The sequence below is a fragment of the Cetorhinus maximus genome, chromosome 10 (genome assembly GCF_964194155.1).
Source record: "Cetorhinus maximus chromosome 10, sCetMax3.hap1.1, whole genome shotgun sequence".
NCBI classification, from domain to species: Eukaryota; Metazoa; Chordata; class Chondrichthyes; order Lamniformes; family Cetorhinidae; genus Cetorhinus; species Cetorhinus maximus.
In genome coordinates, this window is record NC_135888.1 from 23,141,151 (window position 1) to 23,154,395 (window position 13,245).

General features: G+C 40.8%; 1 protein-coding gene across 3 annotated transcripts in view; it reads left to right on the plus strand.

The window, feature by feature from the left end:
* Positions 1 to 13,245, plus strand: part of odf2a (outer dense fiber of sperm tails 2a) — a 70,987-nt gene that overhangs the window by 19,350 nt on the left and 38,392 nt on the right. For all 3 annotated transcript variants that reach the window (XM_078550146.1, XM_078550148.1, XM_078550147.1), the window contains exons 7-13: positions 2,721 to 2,852; positions 3,779 to 3,853; positions 4,544 to 4,615; positions 6,331 to 6,447; positions 7,920 to 8,105; positions 8,710 to 8,819; positions 10,510 to 10,645. In XM_078550146.1, the coding sequence (XP_078406272.1) occupies positions 2,721 to 2,852; positions 3,779 to 3,853; positions 4,544 to 4,615; positions 6,331 to 6,447; positions 7,920 to 8,105; positions 8,710 to 8,819; positions 10,510 to 10,645 (828 nt within the window). The remainder of the gene's footprint in view (positions 1 to 2,720; positions 2,853 to 3,778; positions 3,854 to 4,543; positions 4,616 to 6,330; positions 6,448 to 7,919; positions 8,106 to 8,709; positions 8,820 to 10,509; positions 10,646 to 13,245) is intronic.

Below are 13,245 nucleotides of genomic sequence, written 5' to 3' on the forward strand. Positions count from 1 at the left end.
GCACATCCATACTGCTAATGGAGAACTGCAAATGCTGAACACCTGAAATAAAATTAATGGACTGAATGGTTAATATTTTGGCCATGATCCTTCATGCAACTGGGCTGATAAATCTGTCTTTCTCATCACCTCCTGTGAATTTCCATCGTTTTCTGTTTTTACTTGGTGTTTCTTTAATAGCACTCCATTGCTAGAATAATTCTGGAAATTTCTAAAACAAATAGCATTAAGTATATCTTTAGCTCGGAGCCAAGGAGATAAGAGAAGACTGTCAACAGCTATCTGTGTAAAAAACTTTGAAGTTAAACCTGCTGGTTCCGTGATCACCCATGTGTTTTTGCCTCTTGCAGTCCAAGAGGATTTATACGTTCTAAGTCTTATCATTAGTAGGATGGTCTTGAAAAGCATTGGGTTAAAACCAAGCCACTGCTTACCTGGAGAGTACATTTGGGAGTCTGGATCAGTCGATTCAGCATTAAGGTTGTTGAAGTCCTAACATTGGCTTATTTTATGAGTGCAAGTTATCTGATTAGCTTGCTGATAACCCAGCAACAGGAAAGTGAATGTGTTCAGCGATTCCAGGCAGACAGTAAAATATATAACTAAGGGCATGACTTTTGAGCCTAAGAGGGAATGGCATGGGAGGGAATCTCAGGTGGGTGAGAGGGTGGATGGAATGGGGGAAAGACAAGAGGAAATGGGCAGGAAAGGCGAAGATGGGATGGCATGGGAGGGAGGGCTTGGAGAGTTGACTTGGTGCAGGGGGGTGGAGATGAAATGATATGTGAACAATCGGATAGGTTAGTATAGGAAGAAGGGGTCAGATGGGACATGGGATGGGCATGAAAGGGGTGAAAGCAATAGGATGGGGATGTAATGGGAAGGATGAAATAGCATGGGTTGGGGATTTGAAAAAGTACTGTTACAATAAAGATACTAGTTTCATTGTAATTGTTTTGTAGGTCTCTGCTAGCTCTATGTAAATTCTTAATGGTATCTCTATCAAATTCTTGTCCTAAGGTGAAAAACCCCAACTTTCATCCACATTGCTGAAATTGCTCACCCTTGCAACCATTTTGATAAATCTCTTCTGTGCTCTCTCCAAAGCCTAAAATGTGGTACCCAAAATTGGATGTGATACTCGAGCTGGGGCTGAACTGATGTTTTATATAGTTCCAATATAACTTGCTGACTTTTGTCTCTTGTTTATAAAGCCCAGACTCCCATATGCTTTATTAACTGCCTTATTAACCTGTTCTGTCACCCTCGAAGACTTGTGCACAAACACCCCCAGGTGTCTCTCTTCTTGCACCCCCTTTAAAATTATACCATTTAGTATGCGTTGTCTCTGCATTTTGCTGGGTGGAATGTCTCACCTCACATGTTTCTGTGTTTAATTTCATCTGCCATATGTTCATCCACCTGTCAATTTGCTCCCAAAGTCTTACCACTATCTGCCTCACTGTTAACTACAATTCTAAGTTTTTTGTGTTGTTTGCAGAATTCAAATTTTGCCCTGCAGTCCCAAATTCAAGTCATCGATGCATATAAAAAAAACAGCAGTTTTTGGGGAACAGTCAAAAGAAGTCATTTGCCAAAATTCTATGATTTATATCCCCTGGCCAACACAGTATCCAAGTTGCCACTGCCGAACCCTATTAACAAGCCCAAATGTGATACTCTACCAAGTACCTTCTGGAAGTTCTCACACACTTCAACTGCACTGCCCAAATCCATCTCCTCTGTCAGCCCATCAAAAATCTCAAATAAAAAGGTCAAGTTAGTCAAACATGACCCATCCAGTTGTTTGAAAGGCAAGGTTAAATGTACCAATAGTCTTCAAGTTGCCAAATAGTTATAAATAATTATTATGTTATGACTATATGAATTATAGTGTTCACTGCTACTACTAATTTACATTTTATGGTGCCTCCTGTGTAGGAAGATAACTGAGCACCTGTGGGACAAAGGACCTCTGAGCAGAAGAGATGTGAAACAGAAAGTTTGGGTTTTGTCAAGGGATGCTTGAAGAGAAAGGCTTTTGTGAGGCTATTGAAAGAGTGGGGGGGTGGGGGGAGTGATTTAAATTCTAGAGGCAAGGAAAATAATGATTGAAACACTAGCTGCCAATTGTGAGGCAAAGCACCAGAGGATGCATATGCGAGTCTGTTAGTGGAAATCACTAAGGAATGGTGGGCAAGGTGATGGTTCAGTTAGGAGCAAGGATGAGCAACAATAAATATAGCAGTTTTGGTGTTATGGAGAGGTGGGGGGCGTGTGTGGTGACAGTACAAGAATTATTTTCCCCTATAAAGTTGAATACTTCAATATGAACTTGGAGTAACCCTGAGTACTGGTATGCTGTTAGATTTTGCCAGGAAACAGTTGGAAGCAGACTTGGCTCTGCGATTTTTCTCAGTGCAAATTTCTAATATTGACTGTCATTACAGATGGGGAAAGGAAGGGAAGAAATGAAAGAGGAAAAAAAGACTTGCATTTATATAGTGCCTTGCAGGATCACTCGACGCTTCAAAGTGCTTTACAGCCAATTAAACACTTTTGAAGTGTAGTTACTCTTGTAATGTAGGAACTGCATAAGAGGATGACTCAATGTACTTCTGAGAAGCAAGAGGACATTTTCTCAGTGGGTCCCTTCAAATTAATCGCTCCATATTTCCATGTGCAATTGTAGTAACTTCACATTCTTTCTATATGTTAAGGAGAAGCCAATATCTGTGTCAGAAAGTAATCTGCTGTCACGGCAGAAGGAGTTGCTACTACAGAAACTGGAAACCTTTGATGCAACAAATCGATCAGTTCGGCAGCTACTTAAGGAACAGCACACACAGGAGGTGAGGGTTTTAACACCCCAGAGGTCATTTTAATTCTGTAGTTGCATTCAATTAAAAAAGCTTTCTCTTAAGTTTTCACTTTTGTTTGGAGTTAGATTGTTGTTTCTAATTATTTGGTACACCTGGTCGTATCTAAGGTGACATTTATTTCTTTGTCAGCTACTGGTAGTACTCTTGCCTCCAAATTCGAAGGTCATGAGTGGGTTCAAGTCACACTCCACTGTACTTGAGTACAATCTAGGCTCACTGTTCAGTTCGGTACTGAAGGAGTGTAGCACTGTCAGAGGTGCTGTCTTTTAGATAAGATGTTAAATTGTAACCATGTCAACTCTCTTGGGTGGACATAAAAGATTCCATGGCACCATTTTGAAGAAAAACAAGGGAGTTCTTCCTGGTATCCTGACCAATATTTATCCCTCAAAACATGACTAAAATAGATTCAAAAGCAGAATACTGCGGATGCTGGAAATCTGAAATAAAACCAGAAAATATTGGAAGTACTCGGCAGGTCTGGTCTGGTAGCATCTGTAGAGAGGGAGAATTGATTATCTTAAAGTAGTTATCTGGCCATTATCACATTGCTGTGTGGGAGCTTGCTCTGCAAATATTGGCTGTTTGTTTCCTATATTATAACAGTGACTACATTTCAAAAGTGCTGCATTGGCTGTAAAGTGCTTTGGGACATCCTGAGTTTGAGAAAGGTGCCATAGAAATAAGTCTTTTATTATTTCTTTTGATTTGGGCTTTCAGAACATGAAAGGATTTCTTTTAATTGGTTACAAGTGGCTGCTTTCATCGTATATTGTGCATACAGTGGTTGCAGCATATTCATTTCACATAATGCTGGCCAAGAACTGTTTTGTTAAGGTATGTTGGTGTGTTTAGATAGAGCTCCATTGTTCAATTTCCCCTTTTCTTGTTAACAGACTGATGCCTTGAGGCTGTTTGAGCAAAAGGAAGCACTCCTTGAAAAGCTGGCCCAGTCAGAAGCAGAAAATGCGGTGAGTGGAGCTGGTTGCAGTTTGATTACGTATGCAGGCTGCGGGAAAGAGGCCTACACCAGGACCCTTCTATTCCAAAGAAGTATGATGATTTGGATTGTGCTATCAGCAATGGCTGTTAGGTGAAACAAAATGCATTTCCCAGGAGCTCCACCATTGGATAATCCCTTAGGCATTTGTACGTGCGTGTGTGAAAATTAGTCTCAGCTGTGATGTCACCCATGTTCAAGGGGCCTGCCAAGGCACACACTTGAGCAATTCTTAGTTGGTTGAGGAAGAGGAGAATTCCTTTAGAGAAATTGGTGCATTTAGAAGGGGAGGATTAAAAGTTATCAAGGATAATAAAATGACTACGATCACACCTGAGGTATAATGCAACAGCTTTCATTTATCTAGCAAAACATCCCATGGCATTTCACAGGGGCACAATTGCACAAAAACGGACAACTGAACCAAGGAAGAGGAGATTAGGAAAGGTGACTAAAAACTTGGTCAAAAACATAAAAGATTAATTTGTATGCATATAGAGACATATGTATATTTAAATGGTACCTTCTTAAATATGTAATACAAGGACCCCAAGGGAAATGGCAATCAGGAGCTTATTGCATCACAAACACAGGTATACAACAAACATGGATATTCTGAAATCTCAAAAATTATATTTAATATTTTTATATTACTTTTTAGCGCTTGTCAGTGAAGCTGCAGGAGATTGAAAATCAGATTGACCAACTCCTTATTCAGTATCGAACAGAAAAGGTGAGTACAGTGATGGGGGAAGAAGGTAAAGCAGCATCACTGTTTCTCTTTATAATATGTTATATCCCAATCCTTTGTCATGTCAATGGTTTCTCATGACTAATAATTGGTGCAGCAGAGACCTCTTTGCTTTAACACAATTTGTTATGCATATGCTTGCACAGAAAGTTCAAGCACATATTTTTCCCCATATTGTCACTCAAGAGTAGCTTTGCACTCGTCCTTTCAGTGATACTTTTTATTTATTTGTTCATGGGATGTGGGCATCGCTAGGCCAGCATTTGTTGCGCTTGCCCTTTAAGGGTCAACTACATTGTTGTGGGTCTGAAGTCCGTCCCTAAAGGACATTAGTGAAACACATGGGTTTTTTACAACAACTGACAATGATTTCAAGGTCATCATAGACTTTTAATTCTAGATTTTTATTGAATTCAATTTCCACCATCTGCCATGGGTTTTGAACCTGGGTCCCCAGAGCATTACCTTGGGTCTCCGGATGACAAATACCACTATGCCATCACCACCTGGGTTGAGGAACCTTCTTCCTGTGTTCTTAATGAGCAAAGCTTTCCAACAGGAGCAAAGGGTGACTGGATTTACCCTACAGTGCCACCAGATTGCACTCTTCAGAAAGGAGCGAGAGTAGCAGGTTGTGGACATGTTGAGCTGTTTCCTCCTTTCTTCTCCAAATTCACCTGTGGAACCTAGCCATAAAAGAAATGTTTGGTCTTGGGAATACCTCTGCTGTTAGATTCAAAGAGAGACATTATGCCACACAATTTACAAGTGTCTGCTCCTGTTAAGGTGTCCAAGGGATTGTATATTATAATTTTAAACAAACAGACTAGGATCACCATGGAAGGAGCTGTGTGCATATGATACAACTGCCATTTCAAGTGAACTTAGCTAAAATTCTCGAACAATTTTATTTTCAAATTTGGGGTTATGCCAGGTTTGTTGATCAAAACATTTTTCCAGGAGACTTGAGCTGCTAAAGACAAGAGACTAGTGAAACTAGGCTGTTTAAAGGCGATTAAGAGATGCAGTAGAGGTATTCAACATCATGAGGGATTTTGTTAAGGTAAATCAGGAAAAGTTTATCTAATTGAGTCTGTAATTAGGAGAAATTAATTTAAGATCACTGAAAAAACAAAGGGAGATGTTAGCAGATTTTATTTTTTACTATCTCCTTCTGGACATTGTGCAGTTTGAACCCATTAAGAGCAGTAGACTGGATAATTGTCTCTTATTCTGTGGTGAAAAGATGTAGAAAGTTGTCCATCTAATGCAAGATTGTAACAAGAGTTGCTCTCATGACAAACCTTTGTTAGTACAAGAAGCACAAACTGACCAGTTACACCATGATTCTGTATCAGTCCAAAATGTCTTGCACAGAAATCTCAGAGCAAGTTCAAATGCTGAATTAACTACACCTTGCTGCTTCAGGCTAACTGAAAGCTGTACTTGGCAATGGATAATCTGTAACTTTCTTGGTGCCTTAGTACTGTTTCTTTCAAAGTGTTTAGTGTTGCCCCCAACTAGCAGAGCCAAATTTGTGAGATCTATGTACTTATTGTCATGCAAGCTATAACCTGTTGCATTACCAAATATCAAAAAAGATATGGTTCCATGGGTGAGCAGCCCTGAGCTGTGCACCTGGGAGTTGAGCAATAAACAGCTTTAGTTACTAGACCACTTTGTTTTCCTCCTTTTAGGACAATGCCCGTGCAGCAGCAGATTTCTCCAAGTCACTTGAAACCACAAGAGCCCATCTACAAGGACAACTTCGCAGCAAAGAGGCAGATAACAATCGCATGCTCGTTCAGATCAGGGTAATCATTCTTATTTTGACGTGGCAAAACTGAAATTGAAAAGAAATGTGCTATGCCTTGTGGATGCATTTGGAATTTCATTTTCTCTCCAGTTTTCTTTCAGATTTGTTAGCTTTTCTAGTTGATAGTACCCTTCCCCTCTGACTTAGGAGCTTGTGGCTTCAAGCTCCGCTCCAGGATTTAAGCATCTAGTCTAAGTTGGAGGAGCTGTCCAAATGTTGCAATCATGTTTCAGAATGCTGACTGATCAGAAGCACCACAAATAATAAAAAAAATCATGCCACAATTGTTTCCCATGTTTTGTTGATCCTGTACGTCATAACATTCACTGTATGTCATAACATTCAAGGCTATGGGCCAAGTGCTGGTAAATGGGATTAGGTAGGTAGGTCAGGTGTTTCTCACGTGTTGGTGCAGACTCGATGGGCCAAAGGGCCTCTTCTGCACTGTGATTCTGAATTCTGTGATTCTGGTTAGGTTAGTCCCATTATCTGAGTTTTGTTTGTGGGAGCAGTCACCTGGCAATGTTAGAAATGTTATGTTTTTCATAATTGTTGGCATGTTTGGTAGGAGTCCGTGGCATGTGCAGACTTGCTCATTTGGCTTGCAAGAAGACAATCCCAAGCCTGTTTATTTTTTGTTTACTTTTGTGTAATTTATGGTTATTAAGTTGGATGTAAGGCTGCTGTTTAATGTTAACATTGGCTTAATAAGTAACTAATTGCAGCTGCATTATATGTTGCAAGCAGATCTGTGCTGTTGCTCTTGGTAAGGCAGTTCTGTCACTAACCGCTGGAAGCTGTTCAAGTGGTTAATCTTTATTTTTGAGATGTGGAACATCTAGGCCTACTATTGGCTGAATGTTACACGCATCAACTGAGGTTCATTTTGTAAAAAACGAAAATGCAGGTTTTTATAATAGTGAGTAGTAACAAACCTGTGTGTACACTTGTGGGTTCTAGCACCACTCTGGAACATGAGCACATAATCGAAGCTGATACTTCAATGTACTGCGCAGCAAGATCACCTAGTGTTCTAGACAACATTCTCCCTCAAACAACAGTAAAGAGGTTGCTGAAAAAAGGGACGTGTCTTAAGCTTTCTGTTTTGCACTCATCAGGACACCCGCAACAATACCAATATAAGGGGCAAAGCAACAATTTATACTGTGATGAGAGTGATGATTGGTTGGCAAGTGGTGTTGCCATGGAGAATGCACTACTGATGGTGACTGACAGTTAACTGCCAAGCATTGTTTAAAATTTGACCCTGCAAAAATGAATTTGTTGTGCCTGAAGTGCATTTGAAATGTTTGAGAGATGTAGTGAGTTGCTATATAAATGCAGGTCTTTCTTTTGTGCCTTGTTACATGATCTGTTTTTGATTTTTACTCTTTGTCCTTCCTTTAGCAAATTATCAAGTCGTCTCCAGTTGGAGCACTTAACTTGTTTATTCCAATTTTTCTCCTTCAGAGTTTTGAGCGTACCATCTCACAACAAAAGGGGGAATTTGACTATCTGACAGAGCAACTAAGGCAATTTCAAAAGAAAAGGGACAGGGACAAAGAAGCCTTGAAGAAAGCAACAAGGGCTCAGAAGCAGCGAGCAGAACGCAGCGAAGATACAGTTGAGCTGCTCAATGCCCAGCTAATTGACAAGGTGACCAAATACAGTCAATGAGGAGTGTTGCTTCCCTAGAGTTTAACACTATTCTAAAACTGATTAAATAGCAAATGAGCTCAATTGAACCACACCAGTTGGTTAAAGTAGGTAATGAAAGGCAGAATACAATGCCCGGCCTCCCAAAAAGTAAATGTGAGGACATTCCTTGTCTTTAAATATAGCTACTCAAGATACTGAGACACTATTGGGCAGGTTATGAAAGAAAACATAAAGACTTGCATTTGTATAGGGCTTTTCATGACCATCAGATGTCTCGAAGTGCTTTACTTTTGTAGGAAACGCAGCAGCCAAGACACCAGGCGTAACTCCCCTACAACAGAAGTCAGAGCTTTACGCTGCACTTATAATCTGGGAGATTTTGCACTCATGCATTGCATATACTGTATTAATATCACTCACTTTAAAAAAAAACTTGGGAGTGTTTTTTGGTCAAAGTATGGCTGCCAAGTTCATGTAACCCAAACAATATTTTTCAGTTTAGTATGTTTGGCTATATTATTTCTCAGTCACTTTAATTAAAATGTTAATGTTATAAAAAATCATTTCCAGTATGAATCTTGTTTGGTTGGCTCACCTATAGGAGTCACAGCTGGCAGATGCACTGTCAACAGTTGAGACATGGAGAAGTTGTCATAACAAAGTGATGAAAGAGAAGAGTCAACTGGATGTTGAGATCTCAGTTTTGAACAAGTAAGGAAGCTGAAAAAATACAGACCAGTAGTGTTGTTCAGTTTTACCAGTCTTACCTTTTCAGGAGTGTTATGTTTCAATAGGGTGCTTGTACTGAGAGCATACTTGCAGTATTAATTTTAGCTAAACAGTACTTTGTTTATACCAGGGGTGTCCAACCTTTTCCTGTGAGGAGCCTCATTATAATTTTTTTCTCACTCAAGGGGCTGATGAGCAAATTTGGGAAAGATAAGGCTTGTTATGACATTAAACATGAATTTTGAAAAATCAATGTCCAAGCAATAAATTGATAATTTGGGGGAAAAAGGAGTTAATAAAAATCATGTAACAAGGCATGTTAAAAAGTGCCAGGCAGCAGAACTAACCAATAAAACCTTTTTGCCTTTTCACTTAAGAGGCAGAGCTAGAAAGAGACAGACTAGGCCCCAAGTCCTGATCACTAGGGAAGGGGATAGGGACTAAGGAGTCAGATTTAACTAACACTAATCTTGCGTTTGCCTCTGGTGGCACACACTCCGAGCTGACTTCAGCGGAACTCATGTGAAAGTGGGGGTCGGAAGAGGGTTGCCTTTCAACCTGTCTATCTCCTCTACTGGCCTGCTTTATGGATTGGTTTTTGGGGAGGGAGGAGGAGAGGGGATGTGTGTGTGCACGTTCATCTCGCTCCCATTCTTGGGTCCTCTCTCGTGCTCTGACCCCTTCTCTCGCACTCTGCCCAGGGGTAGGACGATTGGATGTTTTACCACTGAGGGCGGCTTTGGGACAGCTGTTAAGGTGCCAAGATGCGTTTCCACACTCTGCCCTGTCTGAGACTCCACTTGCCCCAGGGGGCCGGGCAGGCCCTGATGCTACGACTGCTGTTCCTTGTAGCCTCCCCACCCCACTCTGCTATTTTGACCCTTGTGCTCCTTTGGGGGGCCGGTGCCAGCACGGAGGACGAGAGAGAGTGTGACCAATGGGGGAGGGAGAATGCACCGTGGCTGTGAATACAAAATAAGCCTCTTGCCTTCACATTGCTTGCTACTTCTCCTCCTGTCTCAGACTGTTCCTCTCCCGCATTTGCTGCTGATAGGCTCACCAGTGAGCCAGCAGCTTAAAGTGTTGTGCAGAGCTTTCCTGCCAAGTATTGAAATGTTTTTGAACAAGTGGATGGGGTTATCTTACTGAGTAAACGTAACTGAGTTTTTAAAATTTTCATGAGTTACAACATGAACCCAAACTAGCTTTAAGCCTGTTTTGGAAACAATGGAATGAAACACCACATGGATTTGACAAGAGTAATAGTGTCTTCTCTGTTGTCAAGTAGGAACCCAACTCAAGTTGTACTGCAACCGTGACCTTGCAGTAATGCTAAAATTGCAGTGTAAACATAACTATAGATGTCAAATATGAAGTATTGAAATTTGAGTATTGTTTATATTAGATTTTTATGTACTTCACTAGTGGAGCATACAATGTTATAGGATATAAGATAGTTACAAGACCACTTAGTGGCTGCAACCTCTGCCTACAATATTGTCAGGTTCTGTTTATACAGTAAATCCCATTCTAACTGATTTCATGGTATTTTCAATGTTTTAACATAGTGTGACCAAAAGTTGTAAACACAGAAAATGAATTTTGTACACTGGAAGTGAGCGCATAGACAAAGTTCTTAAATACGATATAAAAATAATTTTCCTTCTGGCAGTCGCATTACAGATCTGCTGGATCAAACTCATCATGTGGAGGACAAGGCTCGGGGAGAGATGGAGTCAATGATGAACAAGCTGCAGAAGATGTCCTCTGAAAGCACTTGCATCAAAATGGAGAATGAGACAATGAAGGTACTGTATTTCTTTGCTCAAAACTCTCTCGTAGGTACTTTCCAATAGAATGTTTTAGCAAAGCCACTGGCTTTGCCAAAATGATTAATTTTCCAATCATGGAATTAGGGATGACTTATTTTCTAATTGCTCACGTAGCCTCATTCTTATAGAAGTTGCTTTGCAGATTCCTGTTGTTACCTGTGTTTGTCGTGGCATTCACAGCCAAGGCAATACAAGGTTTATTCCTTTATCCATGCTGAATGATTAAATTTGGCTGGGGTGGCAGGAGAGGTCCAGCAGTGGGGCTTTATTGGCTGGAAAGGGAAGGGATCCAGATTTTAATGAGGATTCAATAACTTTAATACTATTTTCATTTTTCTGATTTTATATTTGCTGATAACCCAGAAACACTTTGTGACCTCCTATTAATGTTGATGGACATTTGTTAATTTTTGCTAAACTTTGTAGACTGATAGGAATTGTTATATTGCTATTTATAAGGAAAATATTTCTAGTGATCAGGAGCTGCTACACTCCTGCAAACAGGATGGAGTCTGTTGCATTTAAAATTGTTGAACATAGTTTTTGTGAGAAGAACTAGTTTAGATTTAATTTTCAAAACTTTGCATATGATGAATGCTAATTTAGTCCATATTTAATTTAGTTGAGGGTGGTGTAGTGGTCATGTTACAGGACTGGTAATCCAGAGACCTGGACTGATAGAAGATGGTCATGGCTGTTGGAAGCCAATCATCATAGCCCAGAACATTGCTGCAGGAGTTCCTCAAGGCAGTGTCCTAGGCCCAACCATTTTCAGCTGTTTCATCAATGTCTTTCCCACCAACCTAAAATCCCAAGTGAGGACATTTGCTGGCGATTGCACGCTGTTCAGTACCATTCAGAACTCCTCAGATACTGGACAACATTCTGGCTTGGGCTGATGTGTGGCAATGGTACTTGATACTGGGCAAATGTGAAATTGTCCATTTTGGTAGGAAGAACAAAAAAGAAGCAGATTATCTAAATGGTGAGAAATTGCAGAGCTCTGAGATTCAGAGGGATCTGGGTATCCTAGTGCATGAATCACAAAACGCTAGTCTGCAGGTACAGCAAGTAATTATTGTAAGGGGAATTGAATACAAAAGTAGAGAGGTTATGCTTCAGTTCTATAGGGCATTGGTGAGGCCACATCAGAAGTACTGTGTACACATTGGTCTCCTTACTTAAGGAGGATGTAAATGTGTTAGAGGTAGTTCAGAGGTTTACTAGGCTAATACCAGGAATGGGCAGGTTGTCTTATGAGGAAAGGTTGGACAGGTTAGGCTTGTATCACTGAAGTTTAGAAGAGAAAGAGGCAACTTGACTGAAACCTTTAATATCCTGAAGGGCCTTGACAGAGTGGATGTAAGCACTCTGGATGTTTCCTCTTGTGGAAGAATCTAGAACTAGGGGTCACTTTAAAAAATAAGGTGGGGGGAGTGGGTGATGGTGGTATTATTGACCAGCTATATAAATACCATGGCTGCATGAGGAGGTCGGAGGCTGGGAATTCTGCAGAGAGTAACTTTGCCCCCACCCCCCACCTCCTGTTTCCTGAAAGCCTGTCCACCATCTACAAGACATAAGTCAGGAGTGATGGAATATTCTCCACTTGCCTGGATGAGTGCAGCTCCAACAACACTCAAGCTTGACAAAATCCAGGACAAAGCCCACATGATCAGCACTCCATCCACAACCTTAAACATACACTCCCTCCACCACTGCACAGTGGCAGCAAAGATGCAACTCAGCAAGGCTCCTTCAATCCCACCTTTGAAACCTGTGACCTTGACCCACCTAGAAAGATGAGGGAAGCAGACACGTGGGAACACCTCTACCTGCAAGTTCCCCTCCAAGTCGCACACCATCCTGACTTAGAACTATATCGCTGCCGCTCCCTCACTGTTGCTTGGTCAAAACACTGGAATTCCCTCTCTAAAATCACTGTGGGTGTACCTACACCACATGGACTGCAGTGGTTCAAGCAGATGGCTCACCATGACTTTCTTGAGGGCAATTAGCAATGGGCAATGAATGCTGCTCTTGCAACAATGCTCTCATCCCGTGATCGAATTTTTTTAAAAATTGAGAATGAGAGTTCAAATCCCAGTGTGGCAGTTCGAGAATTTGAATTCCGTTTATACAAATAAACAACTGGGATCAGTGAAAGTGACCATGAAGTTTGTTGGATTGTTGTAAAAACTCGAACTGGTTCACTAATGTCACTTAAGAAAGGAAACCTACTGTACTGGTTATGTGACTTCAGCCCCACACCACTCTGAGAATGGAAAGGATTTGGGATTTTATGTTTAGGTGTTTTTAAAACGGCGAATTTGTTCAAAATGTCACAAGCTGCAGCCTCTGAGCTGGGGGAAATGTGAAATTTTAATCAGCCTGCCATTGATGAGGCTTGCACAAACCCAGGATGGGGAGAACTGGGGTAATATTAAGTGCTTTGTTAACTTATTTTGAATAGCCTAACAAATACCTACCATACATCAATTGAAGTGGGGATGACTGTATTCATATGAGCCTCGCACGAGGGAAGGGATGATTGACAGGCATGCTTGTGAATCTGA